This window comes from Ochotona curzoniae, unplaced genomic scaffold (genome assembly GCF_017591425.1).
Source record: "Ochotona curzoniae isolate NIBS_2020 unplaced genomic scaffold, NIBS_Ocur_1.0 contig_3432, whole genome shotgun sequence".
In the NCBI taxonomy this organism is placed as follows: Eukaryota; Metazoa; Chordata; class Mammalia; order Lagomorpha; family Ochotonidae; genus Ochotona; species Ochotona curzoniae.
Window position 1 is genome coordinate 10,789,693 of NW_024465859.1, and position 25,772 is coordinate 10,815,464.

The 25,772-nt window shown below is 40.7% G+C and overlaps 1 protein-coding gene across 2 annotated transcripts in view; it reads left to right on the forward strand.

Annotated features, from left to right (window-relative positions):
• The first annotated feature begins 1,601 nt into the window (after positions 1–1,601).
• The window catches only part of QSER1 (glutamine and serine rich 1), a 40,533-nt gene continuing 16,362 nt past the window's right edge, over positions 1,602–25,772 (forward strand). The window contains exons 1-7 of one of the 2 annotated variants that reach the window (XM_040980059.1): positions 1,602–2,533; positions 2,900–3,058; positions 5,269–8,937; positions 18,520–18,842; positions 19,573–19,689; positions 20,225–20,358; positions 21,357–21,574. In XM_040980059.1, coding sequence (XP_040835993.1) covers positions 2,413–2,533; positions 2,900–3,058; positions 5,269–8,937; positions 18,520–18,842; positions 19,573–19,689; positions 20,225–20,358; positions 21,357–21,574 — 4,741 coding nt within the window. In that variant the 5' untranslated portion in view covers positions 1,602–2,412. Of the gene's footprint in view, positions 2,534–2,899; positions 3,059–5,268; positions 8,957–18,519; positions 18,843–19,572; positions 19,690–20,224; positions 20,359–21,356; positions 21,575–25,772 lie in introns of both variants that reach the window. The other variant, XM_040980060.1, reaches the window with a different exon arrangement.

Consider the following 25,772-nt stretch of genomic DNA (forward strand, 5'->3'; position numbering starts at 1 on the left):
CCCAACCATCCTACACCTACTCTGGCTTATGCATGTACCAGTAGGTACAATATACCTAGCCTGGTTTGTCCCCAATACAGCTTACATGCAGGCCAACGGGTGTTGTAGCTCTGCCCACTCTGGTCTCATGCTCACCAGTGGGAATAGTCACCCAGCAGGGGAACTCCCCGCAGCCCCTCTACCGGGTTCGCCCACTCTCCCCCTGGTTTCATGTGTGCTGGTTGGGCACTGTGACCCAGTCTGGCACAGCCCACCATACCTCAGCAATTCAACAGTGGGTGCTGTAGCCTGGCCCAGCCCAGCTCAGCCCACCCCCAGTTCCAGTTCACGCTGGTCAGGACTACAGTGTAGGTCCCCCCAGCCATCCCTGGGTTCTAGCCCTAATGTGAAATGGCTGGTATTGCAACCTGACCTGGCATGACCCACACACCATTCTGGCTCTCAGATTTGCCAGTGGATGCTATGAACTCGGCCCAGCCTGTCTTGTTCCCGACCTGAGCCAAAGGTAAGCCTGTGGGTCCTGTAACCTGGCCTTGTCTGGGTTGTTTCCTTTTTTGGTTCTTGCACTCACCTGCAGGGACTATGTCCTGACAGAGGAGTTTCCCAAGCTCCTCTATTAGAACCCCTCCCAGTGCCAGATCTTGCACACACTGGTGGGTCCATGGGCCAGCCCTACTTAATCCACCTCCTGTCCTAGCAGGAATAGTAGCCTTTCCTGACTGGCCCACACACATTTCTGTTCTTACTCTTAGGTGCTACAGCCCAGCCAAACCTAGTCCACATCCAGACATAGCTCACGCATGGCTCAGCAGGAGCAGAGCCCTATCCCAGCCCATCCTACACCCATCCTGGTTCTTAGGATCACCAGTTGGTGCTGGAGTCTGGTACACCCCAGACCCAATCCATACTTGCAAGCACAGTTCTTAAGTTAAAGGGAATAACCAAATTAATTCTTGAGTTTTTATTAGATTCTAGTTAGAAAAGCTTATGACTCCAGATATTTTAGCGACAATTGAAGAAGTTGGGATATGTTTTCTATGTTACATAATTATTAAGTGTTAAATTTCACTAAATTCAGTAATGATACTTAGTTAAATAAGAGAAGGTGAGGTTTTTGGAGAATCTCCTTATTTTTGGGAAATATAGCTTAAGTATTTAGAATTACAGTGTCATGTTTACAGTTTATTCAAGTGGGTTAGGAAAAACAAAAATCATATGTTGGTGTATAGAAAAAGAAATTAACACAATATTAAGATTGAGACTGAGTGTATGAGTATTCTTTGTACTGTTTATGGCTTTGAAAGAGTGAAAATAAAAAGAAAAATTGTTCTGAGTTATTGTTATGTCACAATGCTTGGGCTCAATTTTCTAAGCATGTTGTTATGAAATAGTATTAATAATTTATTCGCATTAATTTTCCTAAAATGTTAGAATCAAAGTATCCCTGGAGATTTTTGTCTTGGCTTTTTTTCATGCTGATATGTAGAAATTAATTAAGTCATTTTAAAAAATGCTTTTCAGTTGATTGAGAGGCAAAAAAAAAAAAAAACCTACACACACATTAAGTTCCCATCTACTGGTTCACTCTGCAAGTGTGTGTCATAGCCAAGGCTGGGCCTGGACCAGAACCACGAGAAGTGGCCAGGAATGCAATCCAGGTCTCTTGTGTGGGTAGTAGGAACTCATTGCAGAGGTCTGTATTGGCAGGAAGTTGGAGTCAAGAACTGGAGCCAGGGATTGATTGAACCTGGGTATTGCAGTGTGGAACAGTGGTATTTATCTACTAGGCTAACACAGTCACTTAATTAAATCACATTGTTGGGTGGATTTTGGCTCAGTTTTTCAGAAGTTGCTTGGAAAACCAGCATTCCTTACTGCCAAGCATTCCTTACTGCAGTGCCTGGGTTCAAGTCTCAGCCATGCTTCTGATTTCAGCTTCCTGGTAATGTGCATCCTGAGAGGTAGTAAATACAGTTCTAGCCATCAGATTCTTGATGGACAGCCCGTGCCCAACTGTAGGCTGGCCCAGCCCTTGCTCTTACAGACATTTGGTGGGTGAACCAGTGTGGATGGATGGTCTTTCTCTGCTTTTCAAAAAATATATATAAGCAAATCATATTATAAACCAGTAATAGAGCTTGGCCAATGAATTCAGCTCTCGTATTTCCTAGGATATTGCTCTGTCCATTACTGCATGCTACATCTTTCAGTAAGATGACTATTTGAGGTAAAGAATTCAGGAAAATACTACTTATCATTTTTCTTCCTAGCACAGAAGCATCGTTATATTTTCCCTGTTGTGACAGCACTTTCAGACTGTGTATGACCTATTAATCTGTAGATATTTGGCTAAGCACTTTTGATATGTCTTGATCATGTGGTTCTGACTATACTGTTCATGACTGATTTTTAATGTCCTCCAGTGTAAGCTATGAAGAAGGACCTCCCTCGCGCTCTGAGACAGATCTTCCGAGACAGACATTCACAGCATCTCAGCAACTCCCTGGATACAGCCCCACGCCTCAGGCAGCCGGTAACAGCTCTCCTGTGAGATGTGCAGTGCATCAGGGTATGGTCAACCAATTGCAAGGAAAAGTCAGTTCTCAAAACTGGGCATCACCGTACCATGGGAAACATTGAAGTGAAAAAGTTTAAGAGCTTTGGCTTCTACTGATAAAAAATGTAATCAATAAATTGAGAAAGCTTTTCATGCATCTTTGGAGATTTTAAATTGTAAATATGGTTGGCCAAATTAAAATTTGCATGCTATTTCAAAATAAAAGTTTAGGGTTATAGAACTTTTTGCCCTATGTTTTCGGACATTAAAAAAATAGTATCAGGTCTATAATTTTATATAAGTATGTAGCTTTACTTTGTGATATTTTATCATCCAATGTAGGTCTTTCTGGAGTATTTGACACTAGTGTGAACAGTGCCAGCGCTAACACTAAGGAATCTTCAGTGATGAATTTTCTCTCTGCTGTGGAATCCCGAACTGCTCAGGCTGCTACATCAGGAACCATTTTACCCCAGTTCAGGGCTCCATCCTGGCAGACAGGTGAATCTTTCTTTTCAGAGTTGTGAAGTCTTGTAAAAATACTGTTCAAAAAACACACTTGATGTCCTTGTCATTGTGGTAGTGTGGTTAATTATTGATGCTTCACTGAACTTTAAAACCTGGAATTTTCCACAATTTTAAGGTGGATAAAAAATAAGAGTTTGTTACTGGCAGAAAAGTTGTTACTGATGAAAACAAGTGAAGGTTAGGTAATTATTAAAAATAAGCACTGATTTAAAGTTTATATTTGGCAGTTTAAGTATTTGTCTACTTGAGAGACGTAAAGTTGTAAATTTCATTTATCTTAGTGAATTTAAACTAAGATGCTATAGTAATATGTAGCTAGAATATTTTGCTGATTTATTAACTATCTTTTTTATGCTGCTTTATTAATTTCTGATTAATCTTTCTTGATAAATGTGTGCTGTTGTTATTTGGGATGTTATTTGAGATACTAGGTTTTGATGGGTCAGTATTGTGGCATAGTGTGTAAAGCTACTGCCTGAAATGATGCCTGCATCCCCTATGGGTGCATGCTTGAATTCTAGCTGCTCTTCTTTCAGTTGAGCTCCCTGGTAATGACCTGGGAAAGCAGTGAAAATGGCCAAGTGCTTAGGCTCACTTACCCATGTGGGAGACTTGGAAGAAGCTCCTGGCTCTGGGCTCCTGACTTTGTTCTGGGTGGAGCACTAGCTGTTGTGTCCATTTGAGAAGTGAAACTGGGGATAAAAGATTTTCTTTCGCACTCTGTAACTCTGTCTTTCAAATAAGTAAGTCTTCTTAAAAAAAATCAGAAAATGGAAACAAGTGCAATGACATACTGGCATCCCATATGGGTGCTGGTTCATGGCCAGGCTACTCCACTTCCCATCCAGTTCCCTGTTTATGGCTTGGGAAGGCAAAAGAATGGGTCCAGAAACATTGGGACTCTGTACCCATGTGGAAAACCCAGTAGAGGCTCCTGTCTCATAGCTTTGGATCAGCTCAGCTCTGGCCATTGTGACCCTTTGGGGAGTGACCAGCAGATGGAAGATCTCTCTGTGTTTCCTACTCTGTAAATCTGCTTTTCCAATAAAAAAGAAATGTTAAAAAGATTTTTGAAGTGAATATATTTGATAAAAGAAACTTTGCAGTATTCATTGTTTAGATGTATTTATCTTGCTAGAGACGGGCAATTCATTGTTGATATTTCATTGTCATTTTATGTAATCACTGATACTTTTGTCAGTTTCTGTTTTGTTTTGTTATGCTAGAGGGCTAGCAGTTGTGTTGTATTAATTTGCAAAAGATACCTACAGAATTACTTGGACTGGCTTTTTTTTTTTAATGTATGTATATATAATGCTTAGTTGACCATGATGGGAAGCATCAAGAATCAGGGAAAAGTGGATGAGACCATTTTTCTCAAATTTTCTTTTTCTTTTATTTGGAGTAACAGAGGAGCTAATGGGAGAAGCCCCACTGCCTGGGAATGGGCAGCATCTACCTGATATCAACCCAGGGTCCCCTGTGGGGGCAGGGAGCATGTTCCAAGGGTTTTACTAAAGTAGGTTCAATAGTCCTGAAGTGCCGTCAGTCTCACCAACTCAAGGATGGGGAAATCCTTCCAAGGTCCATTGACTGACATAGTTGATCTTAGAGTCTCCTTTTTCCAATGTATTTTCTTGTTATCATTTGGTTGGGGTAGTTTTCCAATTTGTTCTGTCCTCCTTCCTCTGCTGTTGTACCAGGCATCCTCTGGGCTGTCACATCCTCTGTGTGCATCTGGGCCTGCCCTCCACTGCTCTGTCTTCCTGTGAGGAAACCCAGTTTTGACACTTGTATTCTATGTTCAGACCGCCAGGTCTGGATGTGAGCCCTCATATCCCTGTATGCCCCCACCTGTGCCATTCCCCAGATCCTGTGCAGCCCCTACAATTATGCCGCCAGATGGACAGTGAGGTTTGACTAGTCTGGCCCACTGGTATGGTTTACACAGATTTGACATTAACCAGGCTCTTGATTCCCGCCAGCTGTTGGCTGCTTTTCTCGCAGCAGTATAATTCTTGCCTGGGTATAATGCAACCTAGCCTATTGCCCACAGTTAGGGGCTGGCTTACCATCTTATAGACATTTTGTGTAGGAATAACTAGTGCAGGTCACTACTATGAAAACATCTGTCTATGTATTTGTGCTGTAATTGTGTAACGATCTCTTTGCCTTCTCTTCAGGCATGCATTCCTCAGCTGCATCTGAGCTATTTGTTACTGGAACCTTGCCAACTACTGGAACGCTTCCATCACCTGCCCTCTCTGTTTATCAGCATCCCACCACCTTCAGCAATAGAAACTTTGCTACCACCTCGCCTTTGGTGCTTCAGGATTCGACCTTTAACACTACATCAAATGGAATTTTAAATCCTCATGACCCTTTGCTGCAAATCAAGACTTCCCAGGGGACTGTTCCAACTGCCTTGGCATTTGAGCGCCTGGGTAGTACTGCATTAAGTAACAGCGTACCACCTCAGTCTTCAACATATCGCTCAGCTCAAGAGTCGGCACCCCATCTTTTACAACCTCAGTTTAGTTTGTTGCCTTCAGCACTTGCAGGAGCCCAGCAAACTCCTCAAGTCTACAGTTCAGCCCTCTTTACTAGTTCTACTGCTTCCATTGAAAGAGCTCTTCTTCGAGAATGTAGTGTTATTAAACACCATCAGCGGCCTTCAGGAACCCAGTCTCTTCAGGCACAACTGACTGGTGCCCAGCATTCCTTACCTAGTTACCTGTCCAATGCAGGTGTAGGTAATTTTCAGGAAACAGCCAGGCAGTCATCCTTGTCCTGTAGTCCAATAGGAAATTCTCCTCAGGTGAGCAATGGAGGACCACAACAGAAGGCCCCCCAGGTCTCAGTGGAACTTGTTCAGTCATACTCATCTGCAGTTCCATCATCAGGGTATCCTTCTACTACAAAAGTAAACAACTGTTCCACAAAACCACTAGCATCAACCAAGACCCCAAAACCTCAAAATATAATTCCTCCTTTACAAACACTAAGCTATTCCAAACATTTACATAACCAGAGTTCTGTTATATCGGGCCAAGCACAAATTTATTCCACAGCGCAGCTACCAAGCCTCTTATCGGTTAGTCAGTCCCAAAATTATGGCTTAGTACAGCCACATAATGTGCCATCTATTGTTCATTCACAGGTTTACAGGTCCAACAAGGTTGAGAAATTGCCATCCTTGTATAAAAGTTTTTCTGGGTCATCTCAGACTGTACCCACTGAAAATCAAACACTCAATTATTCATCTAACCAGCAGGAGGTATTATCTTCAGTTACAAATGAGAATTACCCTGCTCAAACAAGAGATCTATCTTTAGTCAGTCAGTCTCAAAGTTACACATCTGGTCATTCTCAGGGTTTATCACCAGTTAGCCAGGCACAGGTTAGTTACTCATCTCAATCACAAGTCTTGTCAGCGGTTAGTCCTTCAGAAAGCTATGCCTCTGGGCAATCTTTGACATTAACAGCCCCTTCTCTTTCTTACTCTTCTGCTTCTCGGCCTCAAAATTTACCAGATACTAGCCCAACGCAGAATTACATTTCTATGCATTCTTCCCAAAATGCTCAGAGTCAAGAGTCATCTTCGCCGCAGTCCCAAAAATTTTTGCCTGCTGTCCAGTCACCATCCTTTGCATCCTCTACTCATTGTCAGGCATTACAGAATAACATACCTTCCCCTGATACAAAGTCTTACGCTGAAAGAAAACTTGACTCAAATGTGTACACATCCTCAAAGCAAGAAGATGATTTTCCAGTGCAAGAGTTACAGGTGTTGCAGTCACAGACAACTCTTGAGTCATCTACACAAAGACTATCTGAAAGGAAAATCAGCGCTCAAGAAACAGCTTACAAGGTCACCAAGGCGGATGACAGGTACTCTCAGAGTGTAATTAGAAGTAATTCATGTCTTGAAGATCAAGTTGTTGGGCTCACTCTACAAGGTTCAAAAAAGGAAGAAAGCATGGTTGGTTCAGTGCCACAGCTTAACCAGCAAGTGGGCCAAGTCAATAATGCTGCAACCCTTGATCTTAAGAAGGCAACTGACTTAATGCAGACTTCACAAATAAGGCTACATACTAAAAACGTAAGCCAGCAGTCTTCTCTTATACAAAAAGCACATGAAGTTAAGGCCCCGGAGCAGCATGATCAAATAGTTAATGTCTCATCTCAGATTCGAGTTCCAGATCATGCTTTAGGGCATGGGCATCAGGCACCTCTTCCCACTACCCAGGTCCTTTTAGATCCTGCCTGTGATTTACAGATTCTTCAGCAGTCAATCCTCCAAGGGGGCTTAGGACAAGTGAAGGCATCTTTACAAGCCCAGCGTGTTCAAAGTCCTCAACAAATAGTACAATCCTTCCTTCAAATGGATGGTCATATTATTCCAAGTAATGGTGAGCATTCTCAGCAGCAACTCCATCCTCAGAATTCTGATATTATGAAGCTGGACCTCCCTGAATCTTCAAAACCGTTACAGCAGCATCTGACCACAAAGGCCCATTTCAGTGAAACAAATCAGCATGAGTCAAAAAATCAGTTTGTTTCTCTTGGATCAATATGTTTCCCTGAGGCGATGCTTCTCAGCGATGAAAGAAACATTTTATCAAATGTAGATGACATCTTAGCAGCTACAGCAGCAGCTTGTGGGGTTACACCTGATTTTTCTAAATCTGCTTCAAATGAAAGTATGCAGGCTGTTGAGGGTGGTGATTCTAAGTCGCAGTTTCAACAACCCTTAGATGTTAGGCATGTGACTTCAGACTTCAACCCTGTAGCAGCTACAGTAGGAAAGCCACAGAACATTAGTGATATTTCCTTAAATGGGAATCAGGTTAGTGTAAACCTTTCACCAGTACCTACCCTTCAGTCAAAAATGACTCTTGAACAACAGTGCATTGAGACACCTGGTCAAAATATATCAACCACAGCAAATTCAACAGTGGTTGGAACAAGTCATGAAATTCAAGAGCAGAGTTCTGGCACATTTAAGAAACAGTCTGCTACGAATCCTGAATCTGAAGAAGATGGTGAGGTTGCTGTTGAAGGCATGTTAAACACTAATAGAAACCCAGAGTTTGTTTCTAGTGGCAGAAGTTTAAGTGGAGAGAGTGCTACATCAGAGAGTGAGTTTGCCCTAGCAGGTGATGACAGTGGTGTATCTGTGAACTCAACTAGGAGTGCACCTGCACTCTTGGCCATGGCCCAACCTGCGGATGCAATTGGTGTCAAGACTGAAGAAGAAAACCAAGATTTACTACATTTTTCTCTCCAAAAGAAAAAGACTAAAGGGAAAGGACAAAATAAAGAGGAAGAGACTAGTAATCAGAAACAACTAAAAAGGCCTTCCCATAGCAAACGCCAGAATCCAAGAGGAACAGACCCATATTCCCCATATATTCCTCCCTCAGAGAGCTGCCATGATGGTTATCAGCATCAAGAGAAAATGAGACAAAAGATCAAAGAGGTAGAGGAAAAACAGCCAGAGGTCAAAACAGGATTCATTGCTTCTTTCTTAGATTTTCTGAAATCTGGCCCAAAGCAGCAGTTTTCCACTCTCACTGTACGCATGCCTAATAGGACTAAACGACCAGGCACCCAGACTGTTCGTGCATTCTGCCCACCACCACTTGCAAAGATGACGTCATTTGCAGCACCCTTGCCTTTAGTATCTGAAACTGGAGGTAACAGCCCTTCAGAAAAAGTTGATAACGAACTTAAAAACTTGGAACACTTATCTTCATTTTCTTCTGATGAAGAAGATCCTGGAGTGTGCAGTAATGATATTTATAAAAATATCTCTGCTCCCTTAACTGCTTCTGATAAAAAGAAGAAAGGTAAAGTTTTACAATTTAAATTCACAACTAAGGTTTTCTGTTTTACTAGCTGTAGTCTGTATTTTAGAATTTTTATCTCAAAACATTTGCAAATTTCAGGATAAAATGCAAAAGTAGACTATCTTTTAATATTTTTCTTCATAGGAAAGTTCTCGACTTTACGTTCAATGATTCTGGCTTTTCTTGGCTTTTTGTCACAGGCAATGTAATTTACACAATAGGCTATCCGGGCACCTCTGTCTGACACATTTTGATGTACCTAGGGATAACGAAGCATCCTATTCTGGGCCTAGTTATAAACTGACATGTTTTTTGTGATGCCAATTTTATCTACCTATTTACATTAAATTTATAAATGTAGTTACAGTATGTGCAAAATTTGCATTAATAGAATCAAGATAAAGTTTTTAGGTTTTGTACTGGGTTCAATCTTCCAACCAAATATTTTTATGTATATGTTTCACTTTATTCCTAGATTTACAGAGGAAATGTTTAATAAACATTCTTTTATGTAAATAATAAATAGGTTAGTATAAGTTACTATTTTAAGGAACATGGCCAGGAAAATCTTATTTACAGCAATAATACAGCTACCACCTGTGTTACTGGAAATAGCAGTATTATGAGATATGCATTGACTCCAATACTCAGTTAATGTAACTAAGAAGAAATGAATCGTGCTAGCCCTTGAGAGAAGCAGAGCTGGAACCCAGAATCTCTGGTTCAAGAGCCTATATTCCTGCTGGACTCCTTTCTATAAATAGGTGGTGCTTTGTAAGTTAAACTTTGTTTTGTAGTATACTTCTCAGTCACTTTCTGGGCCCACTGCCTTTAACTACTAACGTGATACAAAGCAACTGATATCCCAAATAGTCTGCAGGCATAAGTATGCAATAATGCATTTCTACAGAATTTGTTACTGTAAAAATTGACCTAATAGAAAATAATAGATTGTAAAACCTCTAAGGTGCAGATTCATAGTGCTTGCCAGTTATTGTGTTCCCGCAAGTGTACCCAGAACAAACATTTTTAAAGCTCTCTTCTAAAGCATGAATCTAAAACTAGTTTCTTCTTGATAATTATTAACTTTTTCATGAAAATCCTCTGCGTTACCCCAGTTCTTACCATTAAGTCTCTGCAGTTCTGCCTTGAGTCTGTTTCCTCACCTGCAATAAGTCATTACTAAGTCTGTCATAATAAACTTCTCAGTAGATTCTTTATCTTCAGTGCCCTCCACCTTGTCAGCAGAAAATGCTGATTGTTAGTTCTGCTTTAGGACACTTGCTTGTATGCCATGGGGAATAGACCATGTGAAAACATTTTATTCTTTCTATTTTTATTCTCGTTTATTTTTTCCACTTCCTTTTGTGACAACTGGGTTTACTGAACACCAGTTTCTTTTATAATTGTCTTTGAACTTTCTTTGCTCTGTTCGTATTTTCCTTAGAGCTTTATTAATTTAAATATAAGGCAGAATTACAGAAAAAGGAAGCTATCTTCTCTGCTGGTTCATTCCCCAAATGGTCACAACAGCTAGGGCTGAGCCAGGCAGAAGGCTGCATTCAAGAGCTTTATCCAGTTCCCACAGATGAGTGCAGGGTCTCGGGTACTTGTGCCAACTTCCACTGCTTTCCCAGGCAAATTGTGAAAAGTGGGTTGGAAGTGTAGCAGCCATCAGTGGTACTAGAGCCCAAGGGTGTTAGCCTGGTAGGCGGTAGTTTAACCACATATACCACAGCATCCGCCTGTCTTTTTTTTTAATCCAGTAAATCAAAGACTACTTTCAACATCATTTTGGAGATTGAATGTCTACAAAAGCATTCAGTTTTGTGTTATAATTGTACTGTTTTGTATATGTGTGTGAGTGTGTGTGTGAGTGTGTGTGAGTGAGTGAGTTCCTTTAGGCCAGTAGTGAAGGGTCATGGTTAAAACTTTGGGTTGTGTAAGCAAGTGTTGGCACAGCACTTGAAATGCTATGTAGGGATGAGTTAAGTCACCACTAGCAACACCTGCCTCACATGTGAGTACTGGTTCAAATTTCAGCTACTTCCTTTGATCAAATCCCTGCTCATGTGGCTAGGAAGGCAGAAGATTCTTCCTATGTAAAAGACTCAGATGAAACTCCTGGTTTCTGGCTTTATTCTGACTCAACCCCAACCACTGTAACCATTTGGGGAGTGAACAGGCAGAAGGAAGATCTAGTCTCCGTTTCTCTCTCCCTTCCCTCCCTCCCTCTCTCCATTTATATCTTACTTGTAATTTTACCTTTAAAATAAATAATTGTTTTTTAGAAGATGCTATGTGAGATGCTTGTAGCCCATATTGGAGTACTTAAGGTTCAAGTCCAGGTCTTCATTTCTCTTTGCTGCTTCCAATCCCAGTTTCCTGCTAAATGGTCTAAGTAGTTGAATCTCTGCCACCTGTGGAGAGCTGGATTGAGTTTCAGGCTCCTGGGCTCACTGTGGCCCAGCCCTTGGTACAGAAACAGGCATGTTCATTTTTGTCATTACACTTTATTTGAAAGGCTGGAAACACAGTAAATATTTAGTAAATATTAAGTCAGTTGTGGCTATGTAAAAGAAACTTGGAATATTGAGGTCACCATGAGCTAAAGTTAAGTTGCTGGATTTTATTTTCTGAATTTTGTGACTAGAATTCTGACATGTTACACAATGTCAGAGCCTGGGAGCGGGTGCTGACCTAGCCATTACAATGCTATTTAGACACCTGTATCCCATATTGAAGTGCTTGATTTTGGGTTCAGTGTCCAGTTCTGACTTGTAAGTCCAGCTTCGTGCTAATGCCGTCCCTAGGAGGCAGTAATGAGGCCTCAGCTGGTTGTGTTCCTGCCATCTAAATAGGAGACTTGGATTGAATGCCTCCTGGCTGTGGCCTTGGCACAGACCAGACCTGGCTGTGGTGGCATTTGGGAAAGTGTACTGGTGAATGAAGAAGAAAGCTTACTTGTTCCCTTGCTCATGCTCTTTCTCCCTCGCCCTTCTCAAACAAAACAACAAAATACACACAGGGTCATCTTCCACTAGTAACGGGCCTTTAAATACTTATTAACTAATGACTGCTAGATATTCTTAGCAGATGAAAACATCTTTATTGTCAGCCGCTTCCTCTGTTCATTACCTTTAAAGCATTTAAATGACTAAAGAACATATTTCTTGCTTTAAAATAATAATACTTTTTAGTAAAAACTGTGTGTGAAATAAAAATTACTTTCCATTATAGGAATTGGATTAATGAAAATGCACTGGGACTTTATTTAAGATCAGCAGCAACTAAGCACTAGGATGATTTTTTGACATGGTGGTACAGTTGTTTAACAGCCTGATTTCTGTATTAAAATGACTAGTGGCTTAGAGAGAGGGAAAAACCTGCTGATTCTCCAAATTAGAAATGGTTACTATTATCATTTCAGATGTCTTTCTGTTGAATTCCAAGTGTAGTATAAAATTGTTCTCACAACTACAAAAATGTTTTTGAATCACTGTGAATAGCAATTAACATTGGAGTTATGCTAGCAAACTAGTTACGGAGCCAGTGTAATGGAGTGGCAGACTAACCAACTAGCATGTCCTATTGTTGTGTTGGTATGAGTCCTCACTGCCTGCTTTTTGAGCTTACTTTCTGCTGATGCATCATGGCAATGCAACATGACAGCTTAAGTACTTGAACCCCTGTTCCTGGCTTGGCCTGGCCCAGCCTTTGCCTTTCAGATAAATAAATAACCAAATAAATAAGTCTTAGAAACAGTTGAGTTAGTGGTCAGTTTCTCCAAAATGGAAGTTATGCTTAAAGTAGAGCACTCAGCTTCTGCTTAAGGCAGCCATAAGTATGCAGGGAAAATTCTTGAGGATGCATAGCTAAAATTCAGATCTCAAGAATATAATGAGACAGTGACAACAGAACTTCCTTCCTTTCCATTTGTTTGATCTTTGTGGATGAAATACACCTGAAGTTAAATGTATTGAAAACTTAAAGAATGTGGACCTCAAATGTAGGAGTCCTATAGTCTGTAGTTTCTGAAGATTTCTTTAGAAATTTAAGATCTTGCTTTTGGTTTAATCTTGTAGCTTCTTGGAGTGGTCCTATTGCTGCAGTTAATCTGCTGCTTCAGATGCCCACATCCCTTTTCAGAATGCCAAGGTTCAAGTCCTGTTTCCTGTCCACTTTCCTGCTAACACTTCCTGGAGGTAGCAGATTTATGTGCTCAAGTGTTGGACCTCTGCTACCCGCGTGCTATCATGAAGTTCTCATCATGGAACCTCTGAGCGCCTAACCCATGCCTGGCCACTCCAGGCATCTGGGGAATAGACCAGCAGGCAGAGAAATTCTCTCTCTCTTCCTCTCCCTCTCTCCCCCTTTCCGTCTCTCTGTCACTTTGCCTTTCAAGTAGACAAAAATAAGAAATATGAGCATGTTTTGAAAGTTGTAGCTCCTTGCCTCTGAAATGTATTTGGTGTTATGAAATGTTGAAGGGATTTAGCATCTTCTCCTAATGGGAATGTTTGCTTATTTAAATACATTTTATTGTTCAGTTCATTTTTCCATATTTATATGAAATATTACTTTTGGTAACTGAATTCTCGTGTTCATTGGTGTGTTTGTTTATGGGTGCTCCCCCCGCCTTATTTGTCTAGTAATCTATATGGCAGTTGGCTTCTGTAAATGTTACTTTTTAAATGGCTCTTTTCGTTATTGTTCTTGGAGTTCTCTCCAGATGAAATCAGCATGTCAAATTTTATTAAATCTCTTTGGACGATTATTACAACATTAAGGATTTAATAAATGGATACTAATGATATGTGAACAGGTGTAGTGAAACTACAAGCATTAATCTAAACCTGGTTAACAGCTGAGAGAAGAGAGCATTTTCTCCCATCCACTGGTTCAATGGCAAGTGTTCTGTAGCAACCAGTGTTGGGCTAAGCTGAAGCCAGGATCCCAGAATTCAGTCTGCCAGGTACGTAGCAGGGAGCCAAGCCATCTCATGCTTTCTCCCATGGGAAGCAGTAGCAATAAGGTAGAATCGAAAACAGAGCCAGGTGTTGAGCCCTAGTACACTGATACAGAATGGAACCTTCACAAGCTGAGACGTGAAATACCCACCCCTTATTTCTCTTTTACTCTTAGTTCTTTCCTCCATCTTTTTTTGGTATAATTTAATATTTCCTTTCTGGCCTCTTAAGTTTTTTTTTTTTTCTCTAACATATCATTTAAACATTTTCTAAACCACACTGTGGCATATCTCACTGCTTTCAGTCCTCTTGACTTGATGTTTTAAATTAGTTTTTTTTTTTAAAAAAAAAAAGATTATTTATATTGGAAAGTCAGATTTACACAGAGAAGGGAGTCAGAGAGATAGATTTTTCATCCACTGGCTCACTCCCCAAGTGGTCACAATGGCTGAAAATAAGTCGATCTGAAGCCAATAACCAGGATCCCCTTCTGGGTCTCCCATGTGGGTGCAGAGGCCTAAGGCCCTGGACTGTCCTTGACTGTTCTCCCAACCACAAGCAGGGAGCAGAAGGGAAGTGGAGCAGCTGAGACTTGAACTGACACCCAAATCGTATCCCAGGGCAAGCAAGGCAAGAAGTTAGCCACTAGACTACTGTGCTGGGCCCTTAAATTGGTTTCCATTTATTTTTGTCTCCTTTTAAACTTAAGAGGACAGCTAGATGAGATCATCTGCTATTGGTTTACTAACCAAAGTGCCTCAGTGGCCAGGGGAGGGCCTGGTTGGAGTCAGGAGCCAGGAACATTGTCCCCCAGCTCTCCCACAGAGGTGGAGGATCCAGACATCTGGGCCATCTTCCACAGCATTTCCAGGTAGCATTAGCAGAGAGCTGGAGCAGAAACAGAGCTGTTAACTCTTCATTGGCACACCTATACTGGGTGTTATTATTGCAAGCCACGGTTTAATAAACTGCTCCACAATGCTGACCCCAGTGTCAGGTTTTATAAGTATTCCATGGTGGCATAATTCCTAATAAATTTTACCTGTTAATATACAGACCTTTGTATCCAGTTTGTAGCATAAGATTTCACACTGAATTATATTAAAAATATTTATGTGCACTGTGGAGGTACATACTATCTGATTTACTTTACAGTTCTTCAGCAAATATAAAAGCATAGACGAAACAAGTATACCATAATGTATGAGGTTATCAGTGCTGGTAATGGAATGTGAAGATTTGCTATTCTTTACTTTTGTGTATGCTTAAATTTTTTAGACTAATTAAAAGTTTTTAAAATCCTCATTATGGGCCTGCCATGGTAGCCTAGTAAGTCCTTGCTTTACATGCGCCAGGACACATAATCCCGGCAGCCCTTTTCCCTTCTAGCTCCCTGCTTGTGGCCTGAGAAAGCAGCTGAGGATGGTGCCAAAGCCTTGGGACCCTCCACCTGTGTGGGAGACCCAAAAGAGGCTCCTGGCTTCAGATTGGTGTAGCTCTGACCGTTGCAGCTGCTTGGGGAGTGAATCAATGCATGAAAGATCTTCCTCTGGGCCCGGCGCAGTGGCGCAAGTGGTTGGGGTCCTCGCCTTGCACGCCCGGGATCCCATATGGGCGCCGGTTCTAATCCCGGCAGCCCCGCTTCCCTTCCAGCTCCCTGCTTGTGGCCCGGGAAGGCAGTCGAGGACGCCCCAAAGCTTTGGGACCCTGCGCCCGCGTGGGAGACCCCTGGAAGAGGCTCCTAGCTTCGGATCGGCATAGCATCGGGCCATTGCGCTCACTTGGGGAGTGAATCATCGGACGGAAGATCTTCCTCTCTGTCTCTCATCTCTGTATATCTGCCTTTCCAATAGAAAAATAATAAAAATAAATCTTTAAAAAAAAAAAGATCTTCCTCTTTGTATATCTGACTTTCCAATAAAGATAAAATAAGTCTTTAAAAAATCCTCTCTATTCCCTATTTACTTTTTTTTTTAAAAGAATTGTTTATTTTTATTGCAACGTCAGATATACAGAGGAGGAGAGACAGAGAGGAAGATCTTCCGTCCGATGGTTCACTCCCCAAGTGACCACAATGACTAGTGCTATGCCAATCTTAAGCCAGGAGCCCAGGGCCTTTTCTGGCTCTCCCATCAGGGTGCAGGGTCCCAAGGCTTTGGGCCGTTCTTGACTGCTTTCCCAGGCCACAAGCAGGGAGCTTGCTGGGAAGCAGTGTAGTAGGGGCACGAACCATTGCCCATATGGGATCCCTGTGGTTGAAAGGCAAGGATTTGGGCCCTGCACGGTGGCCTAGTGGCTAAAGCCTTCTCCTTGAACACGCTGGGATCCCACATTGGCACCGGTTTTAATCCCAGCAGCTCCACTTCCCATCCAGCTCCTTGCTTGTGACCTGAGAAAGCACTGAAGGATGGCTCAAAGCTTTGGGACCCTGCCCCCACGTGGGAGACCTGGAGGATGTTTCTGGCTCCCTTCTTCTGATCAGGGCAATACAGGCCATTGCGCTCACTTGGGGAGTGAATCATCAGATGCAAGATCTTCCTCTCTCCAATAAAAATAAATAAATCTTTTTTAGAAAGAAATAAGGAAAACATTAAAAAAAAAAAAAGGCAAAGATTTAGCTACTAGGTTATCACACTGGGACCTGAAAGGCAGATTTACAGAGAGAAACAGACAGGAAGAGGGCCTCTTTCCTCCTGAGCCTCTGATAATACTCATTCATATATATTGGGAATATATATATATAGAGAGAGAGAGACAGTGAGTTTGGTTTTCATTTGAAAGGCAGATAATATAGAGAGGAGGAACGGAGAGATAGGACTTCATCCTCTGGTTTATCCCCAGATGGCCACAAAGCCTGGAGCTGAGTCAGTCTGATGCCAGGAGCCCATTTTGGGTTTCCCACAAAGTTGCAGGAGCCCAAGGACTTCAGGCAGCCTCCGATGCTTTCCCAGACTGTAAGCAGGTAACTGGATGGGAAGTTGAGAGCCTGGTTGTAGAGCCAGTGCACTTATGCAATCTTGGGCTACAGGTTGCAGAATTACACTGTTGAGACTATGCACCCTGTTGAAAGTATTTGTGTTTATATCAAATAATTTTTGATGTGTCATTTTCTCTCGGGTTCTGGTTTTGATGCTGGATTAATACTGGCCTTATGATATGTGTTGGGAAGCATTTTGGGAGTTTATGAAGTTTTAGGCTTTCTTTGAATGTGATAGAATGTACTACTAGTTTTCTTTTATAAAATCTATTTTAATGAGTTTATTCTCTTCACTAAATAAAGGTCTTTTCAGATTGTTCATTGTCCTTGCTTGTACTCTTTCTAGCTAGTTTTTCATTCGGCTTACTTAACCTGTTGGTCTACAGTTTTCACAGTATTACTTTTTATTCCTCCCTATTTTGAAAGCTTCTGTTACCGTTTCAAACTCTGGAGAGTGCTCTCTTCTCCCATTCTTCATACCACCAATATGCTAACCCTTCTAATATCTTTTATGTTTCTGGTTTTAAAAAATACATTAAAGACAGGGACAGAGAGGAGAGAGGAAGAAAGATCTTCCATCTACTGATTCACTCCCTAAAACGCAACGAAAGCTAGCAGTGGGTTACTGAAGTCAGGAGGCAGAAGGCTTCTTTGAGGTCTCCCATGTGGGTGCAGGGGCCCAGGTACTTGGGCCACCTTCTGCTGCTTTGCCAGGTGCATTACATGGAGCCGGGTTGGAAGTTGAGCTGCCAGGAGTCCAGTCCATGTGATTAAGGGGTGCTAGTATTGGAGGTGGCCACTTACTATGGTATATACCACAATTCCAGCCGCTTGTCTTCCTTTTTCAAAACGTATTTTTGGGGCTCAGCGTGGTAGCCTAGCAGCTAAAGTCCTTGCCTTGAACACTGCAGGATCCCATACGGGTGCAGGTTCTAATCCCGGCAGTCCCACTTCCCATCCAGCTCCCTGCTTGTGGCCTGGGAAAGCAGTCGAGGACGGCCCAAAGCCTTGGGACCCTGCACCCACTTGGGAGACCCTGAAGAGGTTCCAGGCTCCTAGCTGTTATGGCTGTCTGGGGAGTGATTCAGGTGACAGAAGATCTTCCTCTTTGTTTCTCCTCCTCCCTGTATATCTGTTTTTTCAATAAAATTAAATAAATCTTTTTTTTTTTTTTTTTTTTTTAAGTATCTGTGTTCTATTTAGGTGGAGCCGTTTGGAAGGTTAGGTAGCAGATGCAGCAGTCTCCTTGTCCTCCATGTTCAATTATAATATTTTTCGGTGTTTGAAATTAGCAGTCATGTTTTAAATTTCTTTTTATTTATTTATTTTTATTATTATTATTTTAAGATTTATTATTTATTGGAAAGTCATATATACAGAGAGGAGGAGAGACAGAGAGGAAGATCTTCTGTCCAATGATTCACTCCCCAAGTGAGCACGAAGGCCGGGATCCCGGCACGTTCAAGGCGAGGACTTTAGCTGCTAGGCCACGCTGCTGGGCCCTAAATTCCTTTGAGTTTTTTCTTTTCAACCAGCTTGATTGTAAAAATAACCAAATATTTTTAAGTAGTTGAAGTTTTACTTGAAACAAGTAATTACTCATTTGTATTAATGGTTTGTATTTGCTTCATTTAGTTGCAGAAGCTGGACAGGTAGGAACTACTACTAGCCCAACTGCCAATACTACTGGTCAGACTCCTAGTTCCTCTGCCACTGTTAAACAAGATTGTCTCCATTCTACTTCATCTGCAATAAATACCCTGGAGAACGCAAACCCTGCAGAACCCTCAAAGTCCATTGAACGTGATGGTCTTCCTTCAGACCAGTTTGCAAAGGGACAAGACGCTGTTGCCATACAAGGTTTTACTGACGACGAAAATGCAGAAAGTGGAGGAGAAGGCCAATACAGAGAGCGTGACGAATTTGTGGTCAAGATAGAAGACATAGATGCATTTAAGGTGATGTGAATATTTACAGGGGTGAAGATGTAGTTCTTACGATAGCCTTCATGTTGACTTCAGTAGCGCATAGCCAGCTGTGTATCAGAAAAGTTAGACTTTACAGTTATCTTACATTATGAGTTTTTCATAAAATCAGACTAATAGATGTCATGTTGAATATTTTGAAAATGAAGTAATGAAAAATAATCTTACCTGTTTTAATTTTATGTATTTCTAACTAATAAGTTGCACTTACATGGTGGTACATGGTAGAAGTTTTAAAATGTGAATTCTATGCAAGGCTGGTAATTCATGTGATTATGAGCAGGTTGCAGAAAATGATTATTTATATAATTTAAAAATACAAAGAACAATAATTAGACTATGGTTATGTAAGGTAGAATTAGACTTACTTTCATAATTTCAGTAGAACCAGAAGACTGCTATAATTTCATACCAAGTTTCAGCTGTTTTTAACTTAATCTAATCTATTTTCAGCATTTTTTTGTTTGTTATTGTCCTTTTCCCCTCAAAAAGGACATTATAACATGCAAATTATCTGGAAGTATTTAATCAGGGACTGTGCCAATTTAACCAGCTGCTAGGGATTGTAAGAAGAATTCAGTTTGAGGTTAAGAGATTAAATTGTGCTGGGTGGATCTTAAAAGATTTCTGTCAGTGCTAAGAGCCAATTAAAATAAAATGTAATGCTAATTTTTATAAGTGTAATTAATTCTCCTTATTACAGGAGGCTTTAAAAACAGGAAAAGAACCTCCAGCTATTTGGAAAGTACAAAAAGCTTTATTGCAGAAATTTGTTCCTGAAATTCGCGATGGCCAGAGAGAGTTTGCTGCCACTAATAGTGTAAGTAAAACGCTTTTTTACATCAGTCTTTGTATATTTTGACAATGATTCTGAGGGAAATACAGAGTGCATTAAGCAAATTACAGAGTAGATAGTTCACTCACAGTCTGATTTTAAAATAATAGCTAAAATACCAGCTATTTGATATTAAACCAATTTATCCTGTTACTCTATGTTACATTTATTTACATGACAAAAAATAGTATTAGACTGTGAAGTGTTGAACTGACTCAGAGACTTGCACACTGATTTTCTGCTGGTGAGGTATAGTGATTTTCCAGGAGAAGTACTTTTTGGTGCTTGCATAGATAGCAGTTCTGGGGTTTTGAGTATCTACTAGCAATGGGTTGCTTCTATTGTTCTGTGAGCTTACAATCAGAAATGCATCTGGAATTGTTTTAATTCAGTGTAAAAGTAAGCTGACCAGAACTTTGTTTTGGGACACTTAAAAGACGGCTGCGCAATAGTGGAGCAACAGAAGAGTATTTATGTACACATTATATAATTATGTAATTCAAAATATCTTTTTACTTAGTATCTTGGATATTTTGGTGATGCAAAGACTAAATACAAAAGGATATATGTGAAGTTCATTGAAAATGCAAACAAGAAGGAATATGTCAGAGTGTGTTCCAAAAAGCCAAGAAATAAGCCTTCACAAATTGTCAGGTATTTGTTTCCATTATGTAATGTTTTTGTGCATATAAATGCTTATCATTTGCAGTGTCATTGTACAAAGGGTGACAGCAGTTGACATGACTGGGTTTGCTTTGTTTAACTTGATGAGAATTTAGTTCCTAATACAGTGATTCCTCTGGAAGGAATGTGCTGGGCACTCTGAAGGACAAATGTCCTTTCCTTCCCAGAGCTGTTTTGTGTCATCCTAATAAATAGTGGAGGGGAAAAAAAAGCTTTTAGAGCTAAAAGTTTGAGTGCAGTTCTTTGTGACATAATTTTTCAAAAGTCCCCTTTTCCCTTTATGAAAAAAATCATGGAATATGGTGTTTAAAATGAGATATTTCTAACAAAAGCAATGTGTGATACGTACATCACTGGGCAAGTATACAAAAGAATAATCATTTATTAATATGATTGGTTTTCTAATGTATGAATCTGCATAATAATTGACCTGATCTTATGATCTGTTTAGGAAAGTGAATATGACCCCTAGGTATTTTTAGTCTAATACCAGACCCATCTGGCTTATTTAAGACCCCCACTTATGGGAAACAGCTCACCTTATTTTTGTGATGAGATTCTACCCACTCCAGTGCCCAGACCCAGTGTAGAGCAAAGAGGTGGCTCAAGGAGAGATGCCTCGTGGCACTACTGAGGGTCAACACTGGTGTGACTGTCTAGGGTTTATCACAGTATTTCCTTAAACCCACAGGTCATGTACAGAGAGTATAGCCTGGGTACTCTTTGGAAAATCAGTTCAGAAAAGAAGAGGAAGATTGAGAGGGGAAATAGTTGAATATTGAATGCCAGTCATTAAAGAATATATTTCCAGAAGATCTCATAAAAATCAGGATTGAGACTTCAACTTTATTTTGCTGGTGCCTGGGAATAGTAGTTAACACTTTCTTCCCCAGTGATTCTAATTTTTCTGAGTTATTTAGTTTGACAAAATTTCAGTGTGTTAATGAAGTTTGTTTATAACATTGCAGAACTGTTCAGGCTAAGCCAAGTAGTAGCAATAAAACTTCTGATCCTCCAACAACAAAAACTACATCTACAAAAGCCCCTTCCACGAAACCCAAAGTTAAACAGGCCAAAGTAAAGGCTGAGCCGCCACCAAAGAAACGGAAGAAATGGAAAGAAGAATTTTCGTCATCCCAGTCTGACTCATCTCCTGAGATTCATTCTAGTAGTAGTGATGATGAGGGTGAGTTCTGCATGAGACGTTTGCCTTGGGAACTTTAGATAACTTCCCGTGAATGCAGAGCAGCAGTGATGCTGACATTGCAAGGGATCTGTCTGCCCAGTGAGTTCTGCTGAGGCTTTTATGAATAGAAATGCCCATGTGGCAGAATCAGCTTAACACAGTTGACCCACACATACAGCCTTCTAAAGTAGAAATGACAGGACACAGCTCTGAGTCTTAGATTTCGTAGTGCTGATTATCTCACCTTTTTGAATCAGAACATGGTAGGTGAGGTTTATACTTCTGTGTTTATGCTAGAGCAAAATGGTAAACAAGCCTCAGCAGCAGCTACTCAAACTGTAATTAATGTAACATAGTAGCATAATAATGTATACTATGTATACATTTCATATGTAATACTGCGGTTATAAAATGAAAAGGTTGGGGCCGACATGGTGGCATATCAGGCTAAGCGTCCATCTGTGGCACCAATACCCCAAAGGGGCACTGGTTCAAGTTCCTGCTGCTTCGCTTCCTATCCAGCTCCCGCCTGTGGCCTGGGAAAGCAGCGGAAGCTGGCCCAAGTCCTTGGGCCCCTGCATTCACGTAGGAGACCTGGAAGAAACTCCTAGCTGCCTGCTTCGCATCAGCTCAACTCTGACCATTGCAGCTTTTTGGGGAGTGAACCAGCGGATGGAAGATGTCTCTCATGTCTCTCCTTCTCCCTCTCTCTAATCTGCCTTTCCAATAAAAATAAATAAATCTTTCCCCCCTCAAAAATGAGAAGGTTGCAATACTTGTCACATTTTTCTGACCTTAAGCTGATCAGTAGTCTAAAAAGCGCTTATATATCTATTGATATTTAGTGTATTAAAAGTTAGAAGGGATATTATTAAATACAAGACTACACCATACTCTATTAGCCATCAAAGCAAAATGTGTGGTACATGCAGTAAGTTTCTGTCAATTCAATAATCAGCTACTTCAGAATTTGACTAACCTGGGGACAAAGTCTGACCCACACTTTGTTTTTGTAAATAAAGTTTTTGAGACATAACCTCATAAATCCAGTTACATCTTTCCATATAGTTTTCCCACTACAGTGAAACATCTGATAATTACTACAGAAATTATGTGACAAGCACATTCTGAAATAATTACCATATTATTTTTTTAGAAGCTTGTTAGCTGAGCTTTATTATTATGGAGCATTAAGTTGAAGATCAAAAAAACAAAAAAGATGGGATCAGAGGGTCTCATGTCTGCCAAGCCTAGGCAAAACAGCTTGTGACCCATGAGCAATAGAGAACCTTTGCAAGAATTTAAATAAAAGGACAACTCTTGACATTTGATCTTGGATTACAAGATACAATACAGGCTTGAGTCATAACAAGGATGGAAGAAGGGAACAAATAGGGTGGCACCTTGGCAGAACATAAATGGTTAAATATTTGGGAAATGAGTGAAGTGAATGTCCAGGATGGTTTTACAGGTTACTTGATTAAAAACATAACAGAAGTAATTCAGTGATAAGACTACTGTGAATGCATGACTTTCAAAAACTGCTTGGGATGGTTGTCTTGAAATGTACATATCAGCGCAGGTGTTTGACACATCAGGCCCACATCCTACATTGTAGTGCCTGGGTTTGAATCCTGCCTCCACTTCCACTTTAACCTGCCATTGCATAGCCAGGAGGCAATAAGTAATGACTCCACTGCTAGGGTGCTTTCCCCTTTCATGGCCAATCCTGATTGAGTTCCTAGCTCCCAGCTTTGTTCACCCTCACTGCTGGTTGTTACTGGCGTTTGGAGAGTAAACCAGTAGTTAGAGGATCTCTCTCAGCCTTTCAAATACATTTTCAAAAGTGTACACGTTTGTCAAATGGTTAAGATTCCAGCAGCTCCTATTGGAGGGCCTGGGTTCAAGTCCTGGCTCTGCTCATGATTCCGGCTTCCTGCTGTGGTGTGCCCTGATGGGCAAGAGGTAATGTTACAGGTAGTTGGGTCTCTGGCATACATGTGAGAAACCTTGATTGAATTGTAAGTTCCCAGCTTGGGTCTGGTCCCACATCAGCCTTTGTGGAATAGACCAGCAGATGGGGGAGTCTCTGTCTCTATCTCGTTTCTTTCAAATAAATAAAAATTTTAAGGTGTACACACCAGATTTTATGTGGCAATTTGTTTCTTTAAGGCATAGATTAAAGGCTGTATATATAATGTTTGCAGTTAATAGTCCTGCATACTGCTTACAGAATAGAGGCATTTTGGTTCTATATATACACTGCTTTCCTCAAAAAAAAATTTTTCCTCCCCTTGGTGACTTGAGTTGCTACTAAGTGTCATTAGTACTTAAAGACATATATTTCATGCTTTTTATAAAGCATTATTGCTGATGAATAAAGATTTATAGGCTCCTAGTGTTCATATTTTGTGTTTCTATTCCTACAACTTCATTCAGATTCCAAATCTTTATATGGGCTAAATTTGATTATTTACTAAACTAACAAGGCAAATTAAAAAAAATACATTTAAAATGAAACTATTAGTTTTTAGATAATTAAATCTTCTAAAACTACAGTATTTGTGAGATAAGTGGCATCTCCTTCTAAATTTGTTTTTGAATGTTATTTTGGCTAAAACATTAAAAACAAGTTTTGTATAGGTATATAGTTGGGGAAGGGAAGAATAAAGAGTATTGCTTCTCAAGTGATTAAAGAATGTTTTGTAAAGATTTATTAATTTTTTTTTTTTAATTTGAGGATCAAAGTTACAGAGAAGATGAGATAGATCTTCCATCCACTGGTTTGCTCTCCAAATGGCCACATTGGCCGGAGCTGAGCCGATCCACAGCCAGGAGCTTCTTGTGGATCCTATGTGGATTCAGGGGTTCAAGGCCTTGGGCTACCTTCTGCTGCCTTCCCAGGCCATCAGCAACTGGACTGAAAGAGCAGTAGGGACAAGCACCCTGTGCACAAAAGGGATACCAGCACTGCAGGTGGTGAATTAACTTACTACACCCCTGCACTTTCTTCATTTCCTTTGATGGATAAAAGTTTTAAGTTATAATTAAGGCCAGTTTTTTCCCCTTAATTTGCTTATGCTTTTATTTTTTGTTTATTTTTGTCACAGAATCCATTACCAAACCCAAGATTATGAACATTTATCTACTTTCTTTGAAGGGTCTTAAGAGTTTATACCTCTTAGCTCAGGTGTTGTATTTCACTATGCAGTGTTAAAGGATGACATTAATGCCACTCTAATCTCATCATTCATCGGCTCTTGGGGATGAGCCGATCCACAGCCAGGAGTTTCTTATGGATCTTATCATTCAATTTTTTCAGGCTCTTGGGGTAGGGAAAGTGTGTAACACTTTCCAGAGTTCTAATTTTTTATTTGAAACCTCAGATTTTATCAGTAATGATAAATATTGCTAGTAGACAGGTTCACTTCAATCGTTTTAAGAAAACATTTGGAAAACACCCAAATCTAAATATAGTGTATTTGTAAGTCATTCTTTAAAATAAAAAAGATATTACTCTGGTATCGGCATAGTAGGCTAAACTACAGCCTGTATCATGGTGCCTCTATCATGGTCCTGGCTGCTCCACTCCCTACTAGTGGCCTGCTAAGTTGAGCAGAGAATGGCTCAAGTCCCAAAGCCTTGGGACCCTGCACCCACATGGGACACCTGGTAGAAGCTCCTGAGTCTTGGCTTTGGTTCGGTGCAGCTACAGCCATTGAGGCGATTTGGGGAGTGAACCAGCAGATGTAAAACTTGTTTCTCCTTTTGTCTGGCTATCTTGCAAATAAAGATAAAATAAATCTCAATAAAAAATTAAAAGGTCCATTTTTCAACTTGTAACTAAGTTTTCTTGGTGATAATTAGCCCGTTTGTACTGCACACAAAAAAAAGATATCCCGAAAGTAGAGATGTAGATTGGGTGTTCAGCTTAGCACTTGACACTTCAATCCCAGGTTAGGGTAGGTGGGTGTAATTCCTGGCTATAACTCTTGGCTCCAGCTTCCTGAGCCAGTGCAGATCTTGGCAGTCAGTTGTGATGGTTCATGTGGTTGGGTTTCTGCAGAGACCCAACTATTTAGAAACTTTTTAAAAGTATATTAATGGGGCCCGGTGGTGTGGCCTAGCAGCTAACGTGCTCGCCTTGAACGCCCCGGGATCCCATATGGGCACCGGTTCTAATCCCAGCAGCTCCACT